The sequence below is a fragment of the Mercenaria mercenaria genome, chromosome 7 (assembly GCF_021730395.1).
Source record: "Mercenaria mercenaria strain notata chromosome 7, MADL_Memer_1, whole genome shotgun sequence".
Taxonomy (NCBI): domain Eukaryota; kingdom Metazoa; phylum Mollusca; class Bivalvia; order Venerida; family Veneridae; genus Mercenaria; species Mercenaria mercenaria.
In genome coordinates this window covers 43,536,126-43,563,317 of record NC_069367.1, presented here as the reverse complement: position 1 = coordinate 43,563,317, position 27,192 = coordinate 43,536,126, and the positions used below count along the sequence as shown (strand labels likewise).

At 34.9% G+C, this 27,192-nt stretch overlaps 1 protein-coding gene across 1 annotated transcript; it reads right to left on the bottom strand.

Annotated features, from left to right (window-relative positions):
• Positions 1-1,326: 1,326 nt before the first annotated feature.
• On the bottom strand, positions 1,327-25,768 carry LOC128558572 (uncharacterized). Its single transcript, XM_053548288.1, has 7 exons — positions 25,117-25,768; positions 21,458-21,649; positions 18,131-18,218; positions 16,515-17,520; positions 10,285-10,438; positions 4,091-4,168; positions 1,327-3,685 (listed from the first exon to the last, which is right to left on the bottom strand). The coding sequence occupies exons 1-7, from the start codon at positions 25,532-25,534 to the stop codon at positions 3,279-3,281; spliced, it is 2,343 nt and encodes a 780-aa protein (XP_053404263.1). The 5' UTR covers positions 25,535-25,768; the 3' UTR covers positions 1,327-3,278.
• Between the last annotated feature and the right edge of the window lie 1,424 nt (positions 25,769-27,192).

Sequence of the window (27,192 nt, the reverse complement as noted above, 5' to 3'; positions counted from 1 at the left end):
TCGTAAACTTTTTTTCAAAATTATTTAGCCGAAATGTTTTTCCTTTGGTGGAACTATAGACAACTACTCCATTCTTGTATTTACCCCCACCCGCCCGCTTAACTCAATAGGGAGAGCGCAGATCTACGGATAGAGGGGTCGTGAGTTCGATCCCCGGGCGGGGCGTATGTTCTCCTTGACGACTTAATAAAAGGCATTATGTCTGAAATCATTCGTCCTCCACCTTTGATTCATGTGGGGAAGTTGGCAGTTACTTACAGAGAACAGGTTTGTTCTGGTACAGAAACCTGGAAAACTGGTAAGGTTAACTGCCCGCCGTTACATGACTGAACTACTGTTGAAAAACGGCGTAAACCCAAATTTAAAAAAAAAACAAAAAAAAAAACAAAAAAAAAAAAACAAACAAATGTATGTTACTTCGTTACATGAGATGCGTACACTTTATTGGGCGTTGCTTTGAAAGACATTAAGTTGGCATGCGGTTATCCGTTCGTTCTGAATTTAGCTTTTTGGGGCAAATTTTGGTCATGGACTTTTGTATGGCTTGGTAACTGATCTCCAGGATTAGTCATCAGTGTTTAGGGGGGAATGGGAAGTTCGGCGGATTTATTAAAAAGTTAATCTGTTTTGGGGCAATTTATTGTATTTAGCTTTTTGGGGCAAACATTTTGTATTCAGCCTTTTAGGGCAAAAGTTAGCTTTCTGGGGCAAAAGTTAGCCTTTTGGGGCAGTTTTTCAATTTAGCCTTTTGGGGCTCGAATTTTGTCTTTTTGGGCATTAACAAATTGCTGCAAGGTCGCCCTAAACGACAATTTGTTCGGTGACTGGTTTACCTAGTGGGGTCAACATGATGAGTGCGGGAACCATGTCCAAGATATCCAAACAATAGAAATAAGCAGATACAATCGGGACAATTATTTGTAAACTTATATGAATAAAATGTAATAAGAATTACAACAGACTTGCTTTTATTACAGGTCGGCTGGATGTGAAACAACGAAGTATCCCGTGTGAAAGCATACTGTATAAAATGAATACGAATCTCAATCTTTATTCACATGTCAGTTTTAATTTGATTACTCATTACTCAGTTGAAACGAACATATACCGGTATAGGCTTGCTTTCAGTCAGGTGTAGCTGTTTGACAATTGGTTGGCCTCGAATCTCCCAATAAAACGTTTGATATTAAAAAAAAATGTCATTTCACAATTTTGTTGTTTCAGAGATAACTGCTTCAAAAGTATGTCATAATGAATCAGTTAATATAATGAAAATGCAAGTACAAAACTGGATACAACCTAGTCAAGTCAAGTCAAGTCAAATAGTTCATTTATATATCTTTATACATACAGCATGATAAAACAGTATATTATTAAGGTATTATAATACGTATGCCCTTCTGTATGGAAATATGAGATATTTTGATCTAAACATTAGTTTTATACATTTACATATTCTAAGACCTAATATTTAGTAAGATCACAAAGTCATTAACATAAAACTATTTAATCTTAAATAATAAGGTTTCTTTACGTAAAAGCACGAGGAACTGTGAATCCACCTGACTAGCTGCAGACAGATGATGTAAGGAAATTTTGAATCCATCTATGACCAAATAAAGTTAAAACGGCTTTTAAGACATGAAACAGAGAATATTTGTCTAAAGTATTGTTAATAAATCTTTTATAATATGTAGATTGTGTCAAATCATATTTGATATACATTTGCAGATTGATTCACTGTTCCTTTATACTATTTTTCTAAACTACAAATGACAATGTTAAAATATTATTGACATTATCTACAATACAATAAAAAATCTATGTTTTGAAATAATAACATGCTTTGGCTGTGTACTTTAATATATTTGTGTCAGAGAATAATACACAAAATTTCTCTTTGACATCAGATAAATTATCAAAAGCATTGAAGTTCCCTTACAGATGAATAGAATGAACAATTTAGTAAAACATGTTTTTCATCTTTAATACAGATCAAACAATTAAAACAAGTTCGTGCATTACACCTTAATTTTCATATCTCCCTGTTCCTATTCTGATGGGTGCTTCATTCTAAACTTTGCCATACAACTACGGACGTGAAATGGTTGTGACATTTTAACATAAAATTCAGTTTCTAATAATAAGTGTCTATAGGTCATTAAGTTCTTAATTTATTGCAACATTTTCCTCTTACTGATTCATCTCGTGTTACTGATTGTTTGTAATTATCAATTTCAATCTCTAATATTCAGTAACCCATTGACAGAAATCTTAGAACAACGCTGTAAATGTATATTATCTATACCAACAATGCCAATAATACTGTTTTTACATCTAACATTGGATGATGTTTTCACCCAATTAAAAACTTTTTTATTTAATCTCAAATACTGCATCATCGAAAATCTGCAAAACTGTCTTGTACTGCGATCCTGTTGTTAAACAAATATCGGCTTTCAGCCCGTATCCCCAAATACAGCTGCACTCGGTCTGTATTTCCCCATACCCAGAAAATAACTTACGGCCCTGCTTTGAACAGAATTTATACACGAGTAAGAGTTATCACCCCAGATGGGAGCTGAATGCCATATAACAGGTAAAACCATTGTATCATATATAGTTTTGAAAACGTTGAAAAGTTGAAACCACAGTTATTATGTATTATATGTAATGGAGGTGTCCCAACATAGAGACAATACTCATTTGAATGCAACTAGGTGTTCTAAACTGAATCATTATTGACAGTCATACTATTATCAATACACCAAATATTTAAAATATATAGTAGTTTTTGTTCTGGAGTTTCAGCCAGAATTACAACGTCATCTGCAATTATCAATTCGTAATTTATTTTGATACCATTATTTGTTTCTTTAATAGCAGTGACTGAGTCATTGATATACAAACTAAAAAGTATTGGTGACAATGGGCAGCCTTGCTTCAATCCTCAATTTACTTCAAACTGAAGTTGAATCAAAATTATTTAACCTTATACAGCATTGGACATCTTTATACAATGAAATGACAGAATTAAGAATTTTGATATCTAGATCAGTTTCTTTTAGCTTGGTTTCTTGTTTAGCCCTAGCGATATTATCATACGCTTACAAGTTATGACTCGTAGTTTGAGAGAAGTCCAATTGGTACGAAATAAATGTTCGTACTTAGAGTACGTGTGGAGACATTTATGCACATTACACATGGCTATGTATTTCGTACCCGAAACCTATAATAAACGTAAATTATCTGAACTCTAAATGTTTTCTTAAAGTGGTTTAAAGTGGTTTCAATTCCATCATCTCATGATTAACATTTCTGGAATTGGTATCACATTCTTCTTCCATTACATCATTTTCTGTTCTTAGTATCGTATTCGGCATTGGAAGTTCGCCACGAGGTAATGCTTTTGTTTCAATTTCATTTCGGCTGGCATCTATACATTGTTCCTCTAATCCACTGTCTAACAGGTTTTTACTTTTTAATGATCCTATTAGACGATTACATACCACGTTCAACTCCGATTGTCTTAAAGCGGCAAAGACATCCATTAGTGATGCTTCTGGTGTTGCCTGTCTCCAGGTTCTCATTAATTGGTACATTTTCTCGGAACAAGACGTATTACTTTCTACAGAGTTTTCTATTTTCACATCAATCGTTTCGTGAAACTTGGGATTTGTATTTGCTGAAATAAAAAATTTACACCTCATATCCTAAGAGTAGTATGCATAAACTGGTCCAATGAATGAGAACTATAAAATTCACTTAAATGGTACAGAACACGCCCTTAAAAGGTCAAAAACGACTTTATTCTTTTTGTCGTAGAAAAATTTAAATATTTAGTGTCATCTATTTAAACTAAGCTGCTACATCTTTTAATATATATGCTGCTTGTGCTTCATGGCATCTAAAGCCATTGTAATCATTTCCAGAAAACTTTGCTGGCCTCAAAAAGTTTAACTCATGTAAAATTTTCAGAAATATTTGAAATTGATTGAGAATTCATTACTATTATAATAGTATTTTGCCACAGAACTAAATAAGTAAACTTTTAAATAGAAAGAATACATTCAATATGATAAATTCATACCCGTTAGTCTTCTGATGAACTTTTTAAAATCTTTAAAACTCATTTGATGTGCAAGAAAATCCATACTTTCAAACCAAACTGGAAACAAAAACAAAAAAAGAAAACGCGAATATAATTACATGTCATGTCAAGATTGATATTAGTAGATGCATTTAATGCTATCCAGGTATGCACATATAGGCTACTTGATGTCAGTCATTCTCCTCCCGTGATTCATGTGCGGAAGTTTCAGTGTGCTGAAAAAATAAGAACGGGCACGGCATTGGGAACAGGATGACTGGCTAGGCTAACTTACCGCGGTTATTACATATTTATGAAAAAGGCTTTAAATCCACATCGAACAAATCAATTATATTCGAGGCAGATAAAAAAAGGTGTGCGATAATATACAATTACTGAATGGCTTGCCAGTCAACAGTCAAAACTATTGCCCGATGTCCGAAAAGAAGTCTTATTACATGAAATTCACAGTTTTATATTCTTATTAGCCTATCTCGGTAAACACGGGGTTGAATATAGACTAGCCATATAGCATAAACCATGGAAATTGAAAGTGAATACCATTTTAGTTTATGCTTTTCGGTGAAAAATTGGAAAATATCTGTGAAATATAATTAAAGTTTTCAGTTTCAAAGCAGTGAAAATATCATTTTTATCTTTCACTGGTAGGCTAGATTTCTAAAGGCGGAAAGCCCGCCCGCTTAGCTCAGTAGGTAGAGCGTCGGTCTACGGATCGCGGGGTCGTGAGTTCGATCCTCGGGCGAGGCGTATGTTCTCCGTGACTATTTGATAAACGACATTGTGTCTGAAATCATTAGTCCTCCACCTCTGATTCATGTGGGGAAGTTGGCAGTTACTTGCGGAGAACAGGTTTGTACTGGTACAGAATCCAGGAACACTGGTTAGGTTAACTGCCCGCCGTTACATGACTGAAATACTGTTGAAAAACGGCGTTAAACCCAAAACAAACAAACAAATCTAAAGGCGGAAGAATATTGATTACAAACAATCAAAAGTTCTTCGAAAGCATACTTCATTAAAGATATAGTTGTATATAAATACCAACACGAATTTCAATAGAAAGATATACGCTCCGTCGTAATGAAATGTAAACGAAATCTGGAAAGTTCACAGAACTATTTGGCAATTTTTCAAGAAAGATATCGTGACGTCAGTCCACATGACGTTGCGCGGGTACAAAGATAAAAAAGAAAATTGATTTATTTCAGCGTAATATCGATATATATTTCACTCGTGAAAATAATACATATGGTGTTCACTCTGAAATATACTTAGATTTTACACTGAAACAAACAAACATCCTCTGTATTTCCATTTCTTATCGTTTGTGGATATGCATCAGTACTGCTAGTATCATTACTCATAGCTGTAATTTCTCTTAAAATACTATGGATCTGAGATATAATATCAATTGTTTAAGGGTCTATATTTCCCTATATCTCACCAAAAGCACAGTAAAGAATGCAATTTGTTGCATTCTCATACAGGGCATGTGGTATTATTGTCTGGCTTATTTGTTTACTTGGCTCTTTATGCTATGAAGATACAGTTTGCCATATGACAGAGGTTACATAACTTCAACATCTTGAAATGTTAAGACGTAATTATTTCTAACTAACCTCTAAAATTTGTGGATAAATGAATGAGCTATTTTCGGATGTCGATAGTTTACCTAGTTTGTGTTCTAGTGTCAATACTTAATTTAGTGAAAACGAACAGCGAAAACGTAGATGCAACTTTATAAACTATTTATTAAACACTAAATAAATTTTATATAAATCCAAAATAATTTAGTTTTGACTAAGCGTTTGCTGCGTATAGATAAACTGATTTGTAGTTCTTCGGAAGGATCATCTTCGAGAAAAAAAAATATCCGTTTGCATGGACAGAAAACTATGTACAGTTTTTTTTCCAATAACTTCAAGATGATCAGTAAGGGGCTTTTAAACCTTTAACTTAAAACGATCCAACATGTTTTCAGTATGGCCCCATTCTAGGGTTGGGGCTATTTCTATTCCTGCAAAAGTTAACAGCAATTCATTTAGACTTGAAAACTCGGGATATCCTAATCTATATACATTCTTTCAAAAAAAATGTTTAGTAGAAACAGTGGAACCAGTAGATAAATGTTATCATAATTTTACAGTAATGGTCACTTAATATAGACAAACTTCTTACTGCATATATGTCTAAAGAAATTACTACATTGAATTTGAATCACTTGCTCATCACCTACTGGTTCAAAATTTGTCACTCTGTCGAAATAACTTTGTTTAGACATTTCTGGAAATGATATATTATTAAGTAAAATAAAACGTAATAAGCGGCTAAAATAAGATAAATTGCAATCAATAAGAATTTTTGCAAGTTTATAAAAATCGATTGACTTTCTTTTTAAGATTGTCATGTTGCAATAATTTAAGGGAAAAAATTCCCAGTTTAAATAGTTTTATCTTCTAAAATGAAAACAAATGAGAACAAGAGCGTGCTATTATCCGCTTCCAGTCATTTTTTTCCAACCATGTATTGGGAATTCGTCTCGGCTAAACGCATATAAATAATTTGCATTACACATGCACGGTAATGGTACCTATAGTTTCATGTAATTCGGCCACATAGAAACGCAGAAGCACACGATTCGTGTCAAACCTCCGTAATGGTTATTTTCAGCCCACTAGTTTATTTTAGGACACAAGACTGTATTATTGCGCTTTTTGATAAATATTGCCGATATTAAACGCACTGTTTTTCGGCGACGCCGTCTGAATTCGTTTTCGTTACCTATGCCACGTGACTTCAGTTTGCAAATCAAACTGCTTGATAACGTATTATAGATAATTTATCAAAATGGAAGATTTATGCAACACTCTGCCTGATTGGACGAGAGTGTCAATTTCTTTCACTCTGTTGATTGTGCTACGCTGAGTGAAATGTAGACAAAGCGTTTATCCTAAACGACGCTGTTCACAGTTTTAAAGCTAACTTTGGCTCAGTATATTTAGCAAGAATATTGATATATCTCAAATGATAAGTAAGTTTAATAAATATGTTAAAAACCTGTTCAAATACCAACATATATCAAATTAAAGAAAGAGCTGAATACGGTCTGCGTATCACATAAATAAGGGTGTGATAAGAGTCTTTTATGTAGAGAAGTGCTTATTAAAAGATTTTCCTTGTTACAATTGTCGTCTGTATATGAAAAGGTTTCTTGCTTTTGTGACTTATTCAGATTGCATATTAAAATGAATACTTGTTTGCTTTGATATATTTGTTATAAATTATTTAACTGATTTATTATATATGAATAATTTTCTTTAGTATGGTATGCAAATTTTGAACTCAGTTGAAATCTGTTTCATTATATATATGCTATATAATGACTGAATCCCATTACACTGAAGTGAAGGTACGCTTCATACAGTTTATCTATGTGCTATGACTACGGTCAAACTTTGCTTATGAAACAGAAATATTGAAATAATTACAATGGTGTGTTTTGCTAATAATTACAATGGTATGTTTTGCTTGACCTTCACTTTTTTTATAGGTGTGACGTCATTGTCCAAAGATTCATGAATAGCGAATATGCATTTGTTAAAGCGGGATCAGTTGGCCTATTTTAGAAATAAATAAAAATAATAAATAAAAAAATCTTTTAATTGATTTTTTTTCTCATGTATTCTAATCAAACTTGATTTGTAGCATAGTAGGCCCGCAGCCAACTTTGTTCAGCTGGGACATTTGACCCCTTTTAGGGGCTGCTAGAGCTAAAACTAGAAATGCCTTTGACTTCATCTCAGTGTTGTAATATTTTCTGGTTCTTCGGGATCATTGATTTCAATTCATTTAGATTTGAAGATTGAATACCGCTTAAGCCGGTGCTAGTGGGCGTGGGCAGTGTTGCATGTTCCATTACTGCTCATGAACAGTCTCAATCAAACCGAGTCTGCAATTTTCACTGTTTGCCTTGTTTTGGGTGCTTCCGAGGGATCTACTTTCCAGAACAGCTTGGTGGATCTTTGTCATACTTAGTCTGGAGATCATTATAAGGTCCTCTTCCAAATTTATTTATATAGGAACTTGGGCCCTATTAGGGACCACTATAGCTAAAAGTAGATATGCCTTTCTTCGTATTAACCACTAAAATGTAATGGATTTTTATCAAACTCGATGTGTAACAATATCGTAAGGTCTCCTGCTATTTTATTACAAATGGGGATAGGGACCAATTTAGCTAAAAATATAAACACGTTTAATGACCTCTTCTCATGAACCGCTTCATGAATCTTCATCAAACTACTGCTGTAATTATTCGTCTAAGGATAAACGAAACAAAATTGCAACCCTACGAAACCTTTGCGAAAAATTAAAAGAGAACCATTTAAATTGTTAAAGTGCGGTGTTTAGTTTTGCAATTTGAAAAATGTTAGATGAAAGATGAATGTTAGATGAAAAATTCATAAACTTCTTTCCTTATTACAATTCGCCGACTATCATTTTTAAAGATATTTCTTGTTAACATTGAGGCGGATACTCCGCCCCAAAATGGGTTCTGTAGAGAACAAAATCCATAATGGCTGGAATTATGAAACCCTATATTAATTTAAGCATTCCATTCCAACTGAACACTGTAGTATACAAACACTTAGCAAATAATCCAAAACGGTCATTGCCAAATAAACTAAAATGTTCGGGCTACCAGACAAAAATAATGGTAGCCCAATGGGCTACCAGTAAATTTTCAGATTTCTGAAACCCTGAACATACTTTAGGGAAGAATAAGTGCTCGTGAATATTCAACCAAAGATTCCATCTGAAGGAGAGAAATTACAAGCCTTGACCTAAGTGAAATATGCTGTTGGAACACACGTGTTGTGTGTATCTAAACCAGTGTACATTATAAAGATGACATTCCAAGCAGAACCATACTGATGTGGCATTTGACAAATGGAAGTTTTGGTTATTTTAAAAATATCTTTTTTTTTGTAACAGAATAGTCGCCATAACATAACAGTAACAGAAGCTGTACTCCGCGGAGTTTGTAAGACTTACTATTTATGAGTCTCTTTCATTTCTGTGGACTTTGAGTTTACCCGGAAATGCAAACGATCAAAGTCAATAATATGACTGACAGTCAAATAACCTTTATATGCATAACATAAAGCAGGCAATTTATGCATTTACGCCAATCTGCGATTTTGAGTGGCAGATTACATACACTCCAAACGATCTGTAAATTCATTAATATTAAAAAAAGATTTGTACGGACTATAAATATACCACTTTCGTAGACCTGTTTTGCAAATAGTAAAATGTCCCGCTCGCTTCATGAAAAATGTACATGCCTCTCCAAAAGTTGATATGTAGAAAACAATGTACAATGTAATATAAATTTCATCCGCTCGCATATCATTATTATTTATTATACCAGATTTATATTTATATATATCATGTTCTTCGTATGAAAATTTTCCAGCTAACTTCAAAGCATATAATCTTTATCATATACAGACGAATCATTTTCACTCTTCCTGATATAGTTACCAAGGAGAAATTGCCTTGCTTTAAACTTTTGAGATGATCATTCTACATATTAAGTATTTTCATTAAGTTTAATTATTTCAGTAAGAAACTCGTATATCAAATGATTTTTAGCTCGACCTTTCGTAGAATAGAACTATTGCACTAGGCGTCGGCTTCCTGATTTGGTTATGAATGTAAGCTGATATCTCAGTAACAACTTGAAGAAATGAATTAAAACTTCACAGACTTACTCACTGTGGTGTATTGACATGCAATACATATGCTCCATAGTTTACAAAATTATGCTTCTTTTTCGATTCAGGAATTTTTGGTAAAGTTGTTTATGTAAGCTGGTATCTCAGTACCTAATGATGGGATTGAATTGAAACTTCAAACACATATTGACTGTGATGATCCGCATAAATTGTACAACTTACGTAACTGTAATTTGCAATTTTACGAAGTTTTGCCCCTTTTTCGACTTTTGTATTAGTCATTTAACTACACATATATTAGTGTAAAAGCTGTTGAATAGTCCTCTGATAGCCCTTTGCCTTCTTTGAAACAAAGTAAACGTACTGAATTATGATTAAAAGTCAAATGTAGCATAATAAATATTATGAACAAATATAATAGAAAGGAATTACCTTTTTCAATTGAACTACTACTAGTAGGCTTTATTGCACCTGTTTCTGTTGTTGCTGGTCCACAACTTCTATCTGGTTTGGTTTCTACCTCTGCTTCAACCACCTCAGAACAGTCATTTGTCCCAGTGGTAAAATCTGCTTCATTTGTTTCACTCTGTCACGGGAAAATGTTAAAAACGTAAATGAACAAGCAAATTCAGTGAATTTGTATCCGCCGCCAAACGGATGAAAGGTTTCACCCTTTTAAACCATTCTCTGCCTATAAAAACACTTAAATGCAACTAAATATCGGTCTCTTTGAAAGCTACTCATTCCTTACTTAATTATTGATCGAAAATCATTATTGCACATTTAGTACAATGACCATAAACCCAAGCTACCCAAAAAGCAACAAAAACATTGGTCTTTTTATCAATTCTCAAGAAAGCTGTATATGTACTACGCAAGATCACAATATCCCATAACGAAAATGCACCATAAAATGCCATTAAACTGGCAAAAAGTATACCCTATATAGTAAACACTATATAGCCTAGGGGCCATAACTCAAGTGTTCCTGAAACAATTTCACTGAATCGTGCAGGGCCGCATTACCTAATAACAGTTTAAATTATTACTGTGTATTTTCTTTTAAATCCTTCAACCCATGTCTGAGATGTAGCACCAGACGGACATAAAATGGAATAGAAACACTATTTATTCAATGTATTTTAAGTACAAAGAGCCATAAATCTTGTTTTCTTCAAGCAATCTATATGAAACCTGCAGGACCGAAATTCCCTACCACAGTGATGTCCAGCACGTGTTATTAAAATTCCTTAACCCGTGAATGGTATGTACTATACATGTATATATAACTGCAAAAAGCCATGATGTCAGGATACGAGTTATAAGACCCAGGGTAGTTCCTACGCCTTCAGTATCTTGAACAATGAATTAGGTCCCATCGCTAAGGTGACTATGTCTTAGACTAGCTGACGAATAAAATAGAATGTCCTTTGTTAAAACGTACAGCTGGTGAGACCAAATAACTCAAGTGGTGAGACCAAATATCTTATATAGAATTTTCCTCTGGCTACCTTGCCTAAATGAATCGTGTACCAATGATTTCAGTTATGAGCTAGATAATTTCAGGGAAACTAACGATCTTCAATAGCTCAAACTCCTATAGGCTGGAGACTCTATACTTGACTGGTCTTTTTGTTGAAGTTCCCGTCAGACACCGTCTTTGAATCAACAACATCAACAACATACGAGTCCTATCGCATAGATGCTCGGCCTCTGTCCTCTTAATTGAAGTTGCAGCTCTATATAATTGCCCTGACTCCTAGATGCTCACCGCCTATATGCTATCACATGTAGCATTCAACTACCATATAGGTATATCCCCGATGCCTTGGCTGTACTTCGCCAATAACGCTGAACCGTCTATAAGCTGGAACTCTCCTAGAGTCTCAGTTGATTACCAAACTCTAGGTCTCTGTCTCATCTTTCCGATGCTCAGCCTATATTTGCTATCGTCTGTAGCATTCAACTACCGTTAAGGTTACGAAGAAGGCCTTGAGAGACAAAAATCAAACAACGCCAAATCATAGAAAGAAAGATCTGTTTGACATGAAAATTGAACAGCATGTAAAAGATGTATATTACTTTATGAAACAAGTGTCAGTATACTGATATAAACATTGAATTCCAAAAAATGGCTGCCTATAAGGGCTCCACTTCCGGACAGTCAAACCACTTTAAAAACTCTCCATTTTCAAAGAACTGTTACACATTTTCGTTTTGAGGCATTTGCAATAGCGTGCGAGTGGTGAAATTTCACATTACAAGGTGGAACACAGTTTTCAGCAATTGTTTATCTTTATTTATTTACAAATGGCATTCATTTTCGAAGGGAAACAATTTTTTCTCCACGATTACTTAAAATAATCGGAAAAAGTTGTCTCCCTTCGAAAATAAATGCCATTTGTACCTAAAGTATTCCGAAAAAGTTGTCTCCCTTTGAAAACGAATGCCATTTGTAAAGAAATAAAGAGCCCCTTTAGGCGGTCCTTTTCCGGAATTCAATGTTTTTATCAGTAAACTGACACTAGATTCGTAAAATAATATACATGTTTTACATGCTGTTCAATTTTCATGTCAAACAACTCTTTCTTTCTATGATTAAGTGTTGTTTGAGTTTGTTTCTCAAGGCCAGAATCTTATCCTTAAGGTAAAACTCCTATGCGCTGGACCTATAGCTTGAAACCTTGTTCAAATTCTTCAAGTCTTCTTTAGTCTGTGAACTTCAAACGTCTTCTTTTTAATAATTCATCCGCCCTGACAGTGTAGTTGCAATAACTTCCTTATCAAGGTACTGGAATAAATTATTAGTTGAATCCTCGATGTGTCTTCTTCAATCGCTGGATACCGAATGCCCTCTCTGTCATCCATCTACATATTTATACCTCATCAGACGTGCGCTTTGATTGGTACTATTTATAGAACGTGTTCTGATTGGTTCAAATTTATACGTAGTATTTTACAACGAGTACTTGCTCTATCAAATATCTGGTTCCCTTTAACTATTGTATATAACATAATGTGTGATGCTAGGATCCAGCTATCAACATAATGAAACCAAATCAGCCGTAAATTACCCAAATTCTTTCATTAACAGTAATTCATTTTCAAAGGGAAACAACTTTTTCTCCACGATTACTTAAAATAATCGGAAAAAGTTGTCTCCCTTCGAAAATAAATGCCATTTGTACCTAAAGTATTCCGAAAAAGTTGTCTCCCTTTGAAAATGAATGCCATTTGTAAAGAAATAAAGATAAACAATTGCTGAAAACTGTGTTCCACCTTGTTATGCGAAATTTCACCACTCGCACGCTGTTGCAAATGCATCAAAACGAACATGTGTAACAGTTCTTTAAAAATTGTGAGTTTTTAAAGGCGTTTAACTGTCCGGAAGTGGAGCCCCTTTAGGCGGTCCTTTTCCAGAATTCAATGTTTTTATCAGTATACTGACACTAGATTCGTAAAATAATATACATGTTTTACATGCTGTTCAATTTTCATGTCAAACAACTCTTTCTTTCTATGATTAAGTGTTGTTTGAGTTTGTTTCTCAAGGCCTGAATCTCATCCTTAAGGTAAAACTCCTATGCGCTGGCCCTATAGCTTGAAACCTTGTTCAAATTCTTCAAGTCTTCTTTAGTCTGTGAACTTCAAACGTCTTCTTTTTAATAATTCGTCCGCCCTGACAGTGTAGTTGCAATAACTTCCTTATCAAGGTACTGGAATAAATTATTAGTTGAATCCTCGATGTGTCTTCTTCAATCGCTGGATACCGAATGCCCTCTCTGTCATCCATCTACATATTTATACCTCATCAGACGTGCGCTTTGATTGGTACTATTTATAGAACGTGTTCTGATTGGTTCAAATTTATACGTAGTATTTTACAACGAGTACTTGCTCTATCAAATATCTGGTTACCTTTAACTATTGTATATAACATAATGTGTGATGCTAGGATCCAGCTATCAACATAATGAACCCAAATCAGCCGTAAATTACCCAAATTCTTTTATTAACAGTAATTCAACGATAATTAGGATAATTAGAGCAATAATAGCATGAAAAGGGAGTCGAACACTATTTGTGCTTATGAGTTACGTATCAAATATACAAATTATTCTGACACATGAATCTTGTCTTCCTCAACCAATCTGAACGACATTTGCAGAACCGTATTGCTTATAAGTAAATATTTAAACCGTGTTTTATTAAAATCCTTCCCACCATGTCTGAGACATGACTCCGGATGGACAAAAGATGGAATAAAACACTATATATGTATCATACATACATGTTCGAATGGCAATAAATCTCGTCTTACTCAGGCAGTTTGATCGACACTTGCAGTGTGGCTGTTTCCAACAGCAGTTAACATCGCTACTATGTTTTATTTAAATACTCCACGGGCGGACAGACGGGCGCTCTAACAGTAAAGTAATTATTTGACTACTCTTTTGTTCTCTCTAGAGTTCCTTTTAGCCACGTAAAAGTTTTTTAGCCACATAAAAGAAACAGAATCATTAGAATTACTATTGTCTATTGTTTTCCTAGCCACATAACTATCCTACTTTAAGTGCGGACAGATAGACTGACGGACAACGCCAAAACTATACACCTCCGCCTTCGGCGGTTGGTTTTCAGGACAAACGTATGTTTTCCATCATTTAATATGCATGTCACACATTTGTGCCATTACTTCAGGAAAAATCACTGAACCATAAAGTTCAAACGATATATACTACTAGGTTTGGCAGCGGTAACTCATAGGAAGTATGGTGGAATTCCAAACAATGGTATAGGAGAAGAAGCACATATCAAAGAATTTGACGAATCTAGGCTCTTAAGCTAAAAATCATTTAATCAGAATATAACGATAATATGCACAACTATGCTTCAACTAATCACTCATGAGGTTTGGTGAAATTCAGCTTATTTGTATACAGCAAGTAGCGTAAACACTGTAAATAGGACAAATCAAGGCCCATAACTCTGCTGAAAATCACTGAACCAGAACATGCCGATGAAGTATATAACTAGGCTTGGCACTGATCACTCCTGTAAGGTTTGGTGGAAATCCGCCCTATTATATAAGAGAAGAGGCTAAAACATCATAAAATTTGACGATTCCAGGACCATAACTCTGCTAAAAACACCGAACCAGAACATGTGCATGATATTCCTACAAATCATTGACAAGTGCAATAACTCCACTGAAAATCACTGAACCAGAACATGCCTACAATACGGCTTGGAATTGATCATTCTTGTAAATATAATCTGAAAAGTAGATCCCTCGGAAGCACCGAGAACAATGCAAACAGTGAAAATTGCAGACTCGGTTTGATTGAGTCTGTTCATGAGCAGTAATGGAAAATGCAACACTGTCCACGCCCCCTAGCACAGTTTGGTAGAAATCCGCCCCATAATATAAAAGAAGTGGCCAAAACATCATAAAGTTTGATAAAACAAGAGCCATAACTCTGCTGAAAATCATCGAACTGGAAAATGCCGATAATATGTATAATTAGCTTGGCACTGATTACTCACGTAAGGTTTGGTGGAAATTTACCCAATAATATAAGAGAAGTGGTCAAAACATAAAATTTGATGAATCAGGGGTTATAACTCCGCTGAAAATCATCAGACCGAGAAATGCTATGCACAACTAATTTTGGTAATGATCAGGCAGGCAGACTTAAAGATAGACGGACAACACTAGATCAATATGTATCCCCCAGTGGGATCTTTGCATTTCAATGACCTATAGGTTATTTACTTGATTCAGTAAAATATTGAAATATCTTCATATAATATATAACATAGTGTAAATTTCACAAGTAGCACAGCCACAAGCGAAAGAGAAGAAGTTGGATTTCAGTTATAAGTGGAGGATAAAATCGTTTTATTTATTGTATTTTCAATGGTGTAAGCCGAAGAAGTATATACGAATGAACATTTCCATGACATTTACATTCTTTTACATTTTAATATTTTCCTATTCCTACATGATTTACGTCTCCCCTTATCTATTTTATTTTTGAAAAAGAAGTTTGATATTTTCAACAAAAGAGAACGTGTATAGTCGATATACATGAGATATAAGACAAATGTGTATTTCCAAACAAGATGACCTTTGTAGAAATTACATCCTACTCCTTCTGAACAATTCAGTATATATTATGAATAGTAATGGTCTATGAGGTATCAATGTCAAACTACGGCTTGGTCTCCTAACACTTCACATGTACCCTAAAACTTTGTTCTTCCTACTTCCCTCTCTAAATGCTAATAAATTCTTTTGCCAGTCCTGTTAAACAAAGCAGTAGTCTTTACCCTTCCTTATTAAGGAAGCGGTATGGGGAGACGTAATTCATGTAGGAAAACAACTTAGCTTCTTTAAATTTATAATTTGTACTTTTTGCGCGGGCCTCTGTGATCTTGTGGTAAATGTCTTTGACCTCGGATCGCTTGCCTCGTACCGGTTAGGATTGTTCGGCACTAGGAGAAAAAAATTCATGTTGGGGATGACACACAGATGCCGTCAAAATCTTAGGAGATTTATGCACTAAATTTCAATAAATACTACGTTGGAGATAAGCTTACTATATGTAACATATGTTGATATATAAGCTGTATAATAATATACATAAAGACATAGTTACCCTCTCCTCTCCAGAAGTGTATTCCGATAAGGACACCTGTTGTACTCCGTGCCTTGCCGAAACTCCGACGGCATCCATACTCATATCACTAATATTTTCACATTGTACAGCGCCATTCAACTTTGAGTTATTTACATCAGTTACAGCAGTGAACTGCCTATTATAGATGCCATTGGCATTGCTTTCTGAGGTATCGGGCGTAGCAGATCCGTGGCTTAGCTTCGACCTATGTTTTTCTATATCTTGAGTTCCCTTTTTCGTGTCCATGGCTGTTTCTCGTGTATCGAGTCTCTCTTGAAGCATCTCTGCGCGTTTGTCCGAATAATTATTTCGAATATCGTTTTCAGGCGTTGCACTGAAGGTACAATCTTTCGATTTCTTATTAATATCATCGATCGTGTTCTGGTCATTATCAGTGTCTCCGTTTTGAGTATTATGTATTTCTTGGAGCAACCCTGTACTTTTGTTCGAATAATCACTTCGCAGACCGTTCTCAGATGTTTCACTTGAGGTACATCTATTTTGTGAGGAAACGGTATGAGCTCTACCGGTATCGATCACTGAACAGTAACTGTTATCTTCGGAATCTGGAGAATTAATATGCATATTAAAATTTGCATGTTGGGGATCAAGAGCGGTTGAGGTTTTGGTCTGTCTGATCTGCTGTGCGTCATATTCGCTGTTTTCATGATTATGCCCTAAAGACTGCTGTGAATTTGACAAACTGGTTCTGGAATCACTTTCACTGTTGTCCGCAATACCACCATTCCTTTGCTGTGAAATATTTCTTGCATCACTGGTATGGTCTTTCCGTGAACTAGCTGCAGTACTTCCGAGATCACATGCTGATTGATTAGGAAAATAATGAACTCCAGTACCAGTTTGGCTAGAACTAACTTCTTCATTTTGGCCCTGTAATGATCCATGTGTGTTCCAATTGGAAATATCAACTCTGGTTACTTCACTACCTCCGTTAGGGCTATTCGTTTCAGTATTTCGTCGTCGCCTAATTATAATAGAGAAATTTTAATCATTATGTATACGTTACTATAATCTAAACGATAAGGAATCCCGTAAATCATTACTTAATACAATTTAAAAATGTCTGCTGCAAAACATGTATAAACAATTACTGAAATTCGAAACCGTGCGCAACAATTTTACAGTAGGTTACCAACATAGGACGTGTACCAGAGACTAAATAGAATTTAATAAGCGTGTAGGAATAAAGCAAAATGATTCTTCTAATTGATTAAGGTTACTTCACTAATTGAATTTTCATTTTGCAATTTCATACTTCATAGACTTCATTGTAATTAATTATTCTGTACAGAATTTTCAGCAGAATATATAAGATTTTCTACTGAGATTGCTGCGTTTCAAAGATTGGTATATCTTTTTTATAAAATTGTATAAAGACCTTGTTTTTTTGTTTGTTTTCAATGCCATTTCTTAGTGACGAATATAAAACCTATAGCTTATTTAGAACGCAACTTTTTTATATGATCAGTGAATCTTAAAAAATCCGTTTTCATTTTGTCTGAAATAACTAACATGGAAAAGATCACATTGAATTATGTATTTATACTGTATGAAAGTTATTTATATATTGTTACCTGTACAAGAACACTGAAGCGCCGACGACTACAGCAAGTGCTACAAGTACTAAACATACTATCACAAACACCATACATTTACCACCATCTACGGATATTCATGAAATATAACAGAAGGATAGTGTATAAAAAAAGATTGCAGAAATATAAATCAGTATATGTAAAAGATAACACATATAAACCAAACCAAAAGCATGTATATATCATGCACTGAATTTTAGTTTTGTTTGCCAAGGAAGAAGATATTTCATATTCCTATTAAGTAGTAGCTATATGACATAAAAGAGTACATTATCATAATATACACATGCTCGAGGTATAAATTTAGGGGTTTCACAATGCAAATTAATCGAGGTCTTTGACCGAGATTAATATCTTCTGCGGAAACCCCGAGATTTATACCTAGACCATGGTGTATAAGGAGTTTTATATTCTTTATGCCTTGCATGGAAAGTTTTTTAAATAAAAATTACTTAATTACTTCCCCCATCTGAACCCAAGAAAATTTTTTACAAGTATAAACTTTATTTGATAAGCAGCAACACTGCGTATATTTCAAGGGCACAGAGGTTTAGGCCAAGACCCAACAAGTTTTGTATATGGATTATCTAAATCTGTGAATAAAGATTATCTCACATAAAGACCAAGTTTGTCATTCCTATGCATGAGTTTTGCTAGAAACCAAATGTGAACATATTTCACCTGATTTTACAGACCACTAGTTTCATTTCGAAATTAAACATTTTCAGTTCATGCTAAACTGTGAATATAGACCATGGGCGCATAAGGACCACTGTTTTACTTTCTTATCATGGTCTTTACATTCAAGTCTTTGCTACAGACCGTCAACGAACAGACCACCTGGCTCTAAAAGTCACTAGTTTCATTTGACCATTTACTTAGATAATCAACCAAAATTTATATTTGGAAAATTGTATTGAAAATAGAAATATCCAAATCAAGAAATTGTTTCGAAGTCATGCACCACCATTTTATCATAAATGGCATTGGTGACAACCTGAATATGTATTTATAAACATTCTATGGTAATTCGCGACTACTTTCTGTCCCATTTAGGGGATCTGCGGTTGATCCCTTTATCCATGATGGGGATGAGACATGCACGCATGTGTAATTAACCTTTACCATGCTAAATTTCTAAAATGGACTGGTTTATCGTTCAATTTGGGCAATATCATTTATTATTTGAAGGGACGTTCACTGAAGATTTGGATGGATGTGCAGGCTCATCTTGGTCTGCACTGGTCGCAGAGGCAGAATCATTTGCCAACAGCAGGCTAAAGGTTAAGCAAACAGCAGCGTACTAAGAACTTTTTCTATTGTCGTTTAATACATTTGGAGTTCATCCTCCCAGGATCAAAATATTTAACTATTATTTATAAAAATAGTATCTTCCTTCAGTTCTAGCAGCTCTATACAAAGAAAGAAAAAAAGAAAAAAAACTGGGAAACCAAAATTTAAACCATGCTATGTTAAAGCAGAAAAATGCAGACAAGAGGGCTATGATGGCCATATATCGCTCATCTGAGTTTTACAGTTGGGAAAATGCCTGCCAAATTATTCTGAAATTGAGCCAGTGGCTTCTTGCAAGACGATTTCTGACATGAATATTTTGATTCAGTTTTATTTATATACTTATAGAAACATATACAGGAACTAAAGTCACAGGTGCCCCCCACCCCCTACCCCACCCCAATCCTGTCACTGTCACTGTCACTGTACAGTGTTTCATGACTATAGTGAACTATTTTTAAGATGTTTGCAACACAAACTTTCAAGAAGTTCATGTGTATTTTGCACTAAATGAAGGACCATAACTCTGACCTAGCTGAATGAAATCCTAAAGAGAACACCACATCTTCACATGCTATAAAACAATCCACTAATATTTTATGACACTAAGTCATGAGATACATGGAGCACAAACTTTTATTTTTGACTAAGTCAAGGGCCATAACTCTGGTCTCGTAAAATGAAATAAAAAAAAACTCAGGTGCACAAATTAACATAATTAAAATAATTCTACATGGCTTCATGACTCTAGGTAAAATATTTTCAAGATATATGCAACACAAATTTAAAGCACTTTATTTTTTTTTTTCACTAAGTCAAGGACCCTAAGTCCAGTCTGGTTGAGTAAATACCCAAACAGAACAACAGGTGCTCAACTTCACATGCAATTTAATAATCCCTTAATGTTTTATTACTCAAAGTCAAATACTTTTTGAGATACATGCGACACAAGCTTGTATGCCCTTTATACATTTTTTTTTAAAACCAAAGGACATAACTCTGGTCTGATGGACACTAATCCGGAGCCGAATCCAAGCTGCACAATAATATTCCTATGATGGTTCATGGCACTATGTCAAATAGTTTTGGAAATATGTGCAACAGAACTTTTAAACCTTTTTATGCATACTTTTGACTAAGTCAAGGACCATAACTCTGGTCTGACTGAGTGATATCTCTAAGAAAACCCCAGATGCACATCTTCATATGCTGAATAATATACCTGTAACGTTTCATAACACTTTTTTGAGATGCATGCGACACAAACGTAGGTCCTTTTTTATGCATAGTTTTGACTAACTCTGGTCCGGTTGTGTGAGATCCAAATTAAAACCCCTATAGGTAGTGCACAACTTCCCGTGCTGAATATCAATTCTGTGAGGTTTGATGACTCTGGGTCAAATACTTTTTGATACATTAATGTCTAAATTTTGGACGGACGGACGGACAGCGGACGGACAAGGGCAACTCTATGCCCACCCCCTTCCCCACCCCGAATAAAAGTAGATGCACTCTATGGAGTTCACTGTTTTGGAATTGACAGAATAATATTTAAGGAAAACAATGCGAGAGAGACGGGATACAGTGATTCATATATGCTCCAAATACCTTGTTTGGTAGGATATAATAACTTGAAAGTATTTAGTAGATGGCCATCCAAGGAACATAGCTTTGGAATTATTTTCAAATTGGGCCAGTAGTTTTTGATGAGAACATTGTTTAAGGTTTTTCTTTCGGTTGCCATGGTAACAAGAATTATGCTCAAGAGTTTGGTTGAAATTAGAAATGACGACGATGACGGACTTCCAACGATCCTGATAATAAAAACTCACCACGAACACGTGCTCATGAGAGCTAAATAAATCTAAATATAAGATATACCTGTTTAATACAAAAAGGTATACATAATAACTTAAACACATGCGAAATCTAAACCCAAACACATGCAATATCATGCTTAGAATTGTTATTAATTATTTCGATTTAATACAAAAGCAGAAATAATGTTTCAACCTTTAGATGAACTCTCAGTTGGTGACGGCTTGTCTGGCAGAGCGCCACAATCTACATCGCTCGTAGTTGTGCATTTAAAAGCTACCGTTGAGTTGCATTCAGAACAGGGTACACAAGCGTCAAATGAAGCATTGCTTGAATAGGTAACGCCTTCTTCGCATGGTTTACATTTCGTGTTTTTAAACGGTGTACCTTAAAGAAAATCAAATGGTAAAGCATTAATGAAAGATCCAGTATAATGTGAATTCTAGTATAAACAATGTTTTTCTATGATTTCAAGAAGTGACCTATATTTAGTGTCTCTCTGTCTGTCTGTCTGTCGTCTGTCATTTAGCTTGTGTATGCGATAGAGGCTGTATTTTTCCATTGATCTTCATGAAATTTAGTCAGAATGATTGCCTTGATAAAATCTATGCCGAGTTTGAAAATGGGTCATCTGGGGTCAAAAACTAGGTCACTATGTTAAATAAAATAAAAAACCTTGTGGTGGCGATAGAGGATGTACTTTTTAATTGATCTTCATGAATTTTGAGCAGAATGATTGCCTTGATGAAATCTAGGCAAAGTTTGAATATGGGTCATATGTGGTCAAAAACTAGGTAACTAGGTCAAAGATAGAGGCTGTATTTTTCAATTGATTTTCATGAATTTTTGCCTTGATGAATTCTAGGTCAAGTTCAAATATGGGTCATCTAGGGTCAAAAACATGGTCACAGAGTCAAATCAAAGAAAAACATTTTGTATGCATAGGGACAGCATTTTATACCGGATCTTCATGAAGTATGATCAGAATGTTTGTCTGGATGAAATCTAGGTCGAGTTTTAATATGGGTTATCTAGGGTCAAAACCTAGGTCATCAGGTCAAATTAAAGAAAAACCTTGCGTGCGCAATGGGGGCTGCATTTTACACTGGATATTCATAAAAATTAGCCCGAATGATTGCCTTGACAAAATCTAGGTCAGCTTAGAATATGGGTCGTATGGAGTCAAAAACTAGGTCACTATGTTAGTTCAAAGAAAAACCTTGTGTATGCGATAGAGGCTGTAATTTTCAATTGAGGTTCATGAAATTTAGTCAAAATGATAGCTTGGAAGAAATCTAGGTCAAATTCGAATATGGGTTATCTGGAGTGAAAAACTAGGTCACTAGGTCAAATCAAAGATAAACTTAGTGTATGCAACTGGGACTGCATGTTACACCGGATCTTCATGAAATTTTATCAGAATATTTGTCTCGATGCAATCTAGGTGAAATTTGAATATGGGTCATCTTGGGCCGAAAACTAGGTCACTTGGTCAAATCAAATAAAAACCTTTAGTACGCTATAGGGGCTGCATCTTACACTAGATAGTCATAACATTTGATCACAATGACAGCCTTGATGAAATCTAGGTCATATTCGAATATGGGTCATCCGGGGTAAAAAACTATGTCACTATGTAGGAGAAATCAAAGAAAAACGTTGTGTATGCCATAGAGGCTGTGTTTTTTTTCAACTGAGGTTCATGAAATTTGGTCAGAATGATTGCTTTAATGAAATCTAGGTCTAGTTCGAATATGGGTCATCTGGGGTCAAAAACTAGTCACTAGGTGAAATCAAAGAACAACCTTGTGTAAGCAACAGGGACTGCATTTTACACCCGATCTTCATGAAATCTGATCAAATGTTTGTTTGGATGAAATCTAGGTCAAGTTTGAATATGGGCAATCTGGGGTCAAGAACTAAGTCACCTGCTCAAATCAAAGAAAAAAATTTTTACGTAATATGGGCTGCATATTACACCGGATATTAATAAAATTTAGTCAGAATGGCTGCCTTGATGAAATCTAGGTCAAGTCTGAATATAGGTAATCTGTGGTCAAAAAATAGGTCGCAAGGTCAAATCAAAGAAAAACCTTGTCTATGCAATAGGGACCGCATTTTACACCGGATCTTCATGAAACTTGATCACAATGTTTGTCTTGATGACTTCTATGGCAAGTTTAAATTTGGATCATGTTGATTCAAAAACTAGGTCATCCAGGCAAATCAAAGGAAAAGCTTGATAACACTTTAGAGGCCACATTTATAACCATATCTTTATGAAATTTGGTCAAAATATCTATATTGATGTTTAACGTCTTGAATAATTTCGAATGTGAGTCGCATGGGGACAAAAACTAGGTAATTAGATCAAATCAAAGGAAAAGCTTGTATTCACTCTAGAGATCACTTTTTTCATTCTTTCTGAAACTTTGTCAGAATGTTTGTTTTCATGGAATCTTGGACAAGCATGAACCTGGGTAATGTGGTGTTAAAATCTAGGTCACAAGGTAAAATCAACGAAAATACTTGTTTACTCTCAAGATCTTTGGTCCAATCTTAATAAAAATTTGTCAGAATATTTATTTTTATGAAATCACTAGGTCAAACATGTTTACACTGTCATGGTGTGTTTCTCAGGTGAGCGACCTAGGGCCATCTTGGCCCTCTTGTATATATCTTTTGATCTAGTGTCCAAGATAACCGTGTTTTAACTTTGTTCGGTATTCTGTTAAGGCAAATATTACAATCAAGTTTCACTTAGACTGGGGCAAAATTTTCACTTCCACAAGTATTAACAATAATACTTTGACGACAGACGGCGAGTTGATAAGTAGACGCTATTTTACCGGGCTGGGATGCCTTAAAGCGATATTGGCATACTAGGGGAGGTACTGGTCCGATTGCAAATACCGGTCTAGGATGCGATATCGCGTTAAGGAAAACAAGCACTGTTTTATACCTTTTTTAAAAGTTTTTACGGCATATTATAAGATTCTTTCACAGGCGGTAGGTACAGATGGGAATATCCGGCTCGTGGGTAACTGTTTGGGTGGTAACGAGCTAAAGCTTAAACAGTTACCAGAGAGCCGAATATTTTAATCTATACCTACTACTAATGATTGAATCTTTTTCTTGCATGCCATATTCAACAAATAATAGTAAGAATAAATTCAAATAAATGATTTCCTTATTATAGCACTTTTTTCTTATAGTAGCGTATTAACAAAGCGCGGGAACTTTTACGCCCGTAAACAGGAAGTACGTAATGACGTTACAAAGACGAACACAACGCAATAGTTCCTGTTTTGTTTATCATCTGCAATGAAACGTTATGTTTTTTTCCGTTTTATGACGTCTTTTGAATCGAGAAATACAAGGAACAAAGAGAAACTATCAAGGTATTTGCTTTCTATCCCGTTTTACGTAAAACACATTTTTTGCTACACAAATCTACAACGCAGGTGTAGTTTATAGCACAAGTCATTTACAGCACGAGAGTCATCTTACACCCACCCATCACCGGTGAAATCTCCAGAAATCCCAGTCTGGTATGCAAGCAGTTCCATTCTACCGTTAAAGTGAAAACAAGCTTGAAATAATTCAATAAATTTGTATATCTCTCCTTGTTATCTCCAGAAATCCCAGTCTGGTATGCAAGCAGTTCCATTCTACCGTTAAAGTGAAAACAAGATTGAAATGATTCAATAAATTTGTATATCTCTCCTTGTTATCTCCAGAAATCCCAGTCTGGTATGCAAGCAGTTCCATTCTACCGTTAAAGTGAAAACAAGATTGAAATAATTCAATAAATTTGTATATCTGTCCTTGTTACGGTATCATTAGTTACCTACCTTTTTCAACCAGCCCTTCTCCAGCTGTACACTTGCTATGTGAGGCACAATAGCCTTCATCATGTTTTCCTGTACCCGGTGTCCAGTAGAATCCAGCTTTGCATTGGCACTCTATATCACTTGTGGCCGAACAGTTTTTAACTTTGACTTTTCTTTGATCATTGCAAAAGAGTCTGCAATGATCACACTTTGTGGAATTGTCACAAAACGGCTGATATTCTCCATTTCTACATGGCCTGCATCTAGCTTGTTCCCCATTTACGACACAGTCTGATACCTTGTAAAACCCCTCGCCACAGGGATAACATAAACTGCCATTTTCCGCTTGATATTTTTCATCACATGGAAGTGTTATTGCAAATAAGAAAGTAAGAAAAGAATCATATGTCAGAAAATGTAAAGTCCATCCTATCAACATCTCCGTGGGGGCAGATTTAACATTTCGAGCTACAAAGACCCGGATTGCATAAGAGGCACAATCTATGCTTGTAAAGCGAATACACACCAAACTATGCACTCTTACTCAAATGTTTGGCTATTTAGGTGTCACGGGGTCGTCCAAAATGATTACCAGAAAGTAAAAATAAGCAGTTATTACAGCGGTACAGCTACGGTTCGTCTTGCTGAATTATGTTGTTGTGTTGTTAGAGACACATTCTGAACTGAAGAAGAATATAGCAGAATAAAGCATTATCATTAAGTGTTATTTTAAAAACAGTTCAAAGCTACATAGTTTCCTCTACGAACGACAGAAAATACATTGTCTCGGGTGCGCAGACCTTGACTTACCCTCTGTTGTTCTCATCGAAATATGATTTCCATGTCGTCTGCTCGGGGAGATATTTTACTACTTTATTAATTTTAGACCTAAATGTACACTTTGGTTTTCTGTTTGCTAATGTACTGAATATTAATGCGGGTAATGACACAGGTTGAAACTTTTTCAAATCATTCATCATTAACAAGCTATTGATTTAAAAAAACTAATAGAATACATTCAGATTAAAACGTTAAAAAATCAAGAGAGTTTAACGGTTTCAGATTTTACTCATTACCGATGCACTTGAATATCCCATTATATTTACAGAAATCAAAGTAGATCTAAGCGAAAAACTCTTGCACTACCTCTATGATCAAAACAACTGGGAGAAACTCACTGATTTGCAGTTTTGTTTTTTTTTTTTTTTTTTTTTTTTTTTTTAAAGATTTTATTATTGAACTTGAAGTCACGAAACATATCTTGTGTCGGATTCAGTGACAAAAAAAAGAGCAGAAAATCGTCATCCAACAAAAAATGTTCTGATACGCTCCCCAGCTTAATATTTTCGGTGATTGAAAATGTCAAAGGTGATCCAAAACTGATTTTCTGCTTCCGGTGTAAAAATGACCACAGGCGAATATTTACTGCCAGTGGTAAAATGAAAATATATTGTGAGGCATGACGCCTCACGACCTCGTTTTATGCAATGGTCTTGAACTGCTTTTACAGCCTATCAGTAGTTTTATTTCAAAATTGTTAGACTATCTGTCAGCTACACTTTAATCACAGTTCATTGTTCTGTAATCTTTCTAGGCATTGACAGATAACCAGATGCATTATTAAATTGTTGTTTACTAAACTACATTCAGAAATATTAAGTCACGTGTTTGTTTCAGTTAGTGAAACTTTTAACTGTAGTTTTCGCAGGGATTCTTTATAAAAGTACGCAATGTCAGTCTGAATTATTCAACAGTTCAATCAAAAATCACCTGCTGTATTAAATTAAATCGATGTCTTCATGTAATGTCCATTGTTGACTTTGTAAAGCTTCATAAAAGTTTATGTCAGTTGAAATTTTGACAGTTGTCAACCATATTGGATTTTTGTACGTATGCACCGGGTGACTAAATCTCGTTCAAGCGGAACGAAATCGCTTCATATTCTGCGGAAATAGTTAACTTTTATTGTCAAATATTTGATATTTAATACTTGGCATGAAGTGTTGATTGATCGTTTGGTGAAACAAGTTTTGTGCAAGTCTGATGAAATTCAAACCATAAATGAAGCTGCTATTGTGCAGACAAGGTCATAAAAGC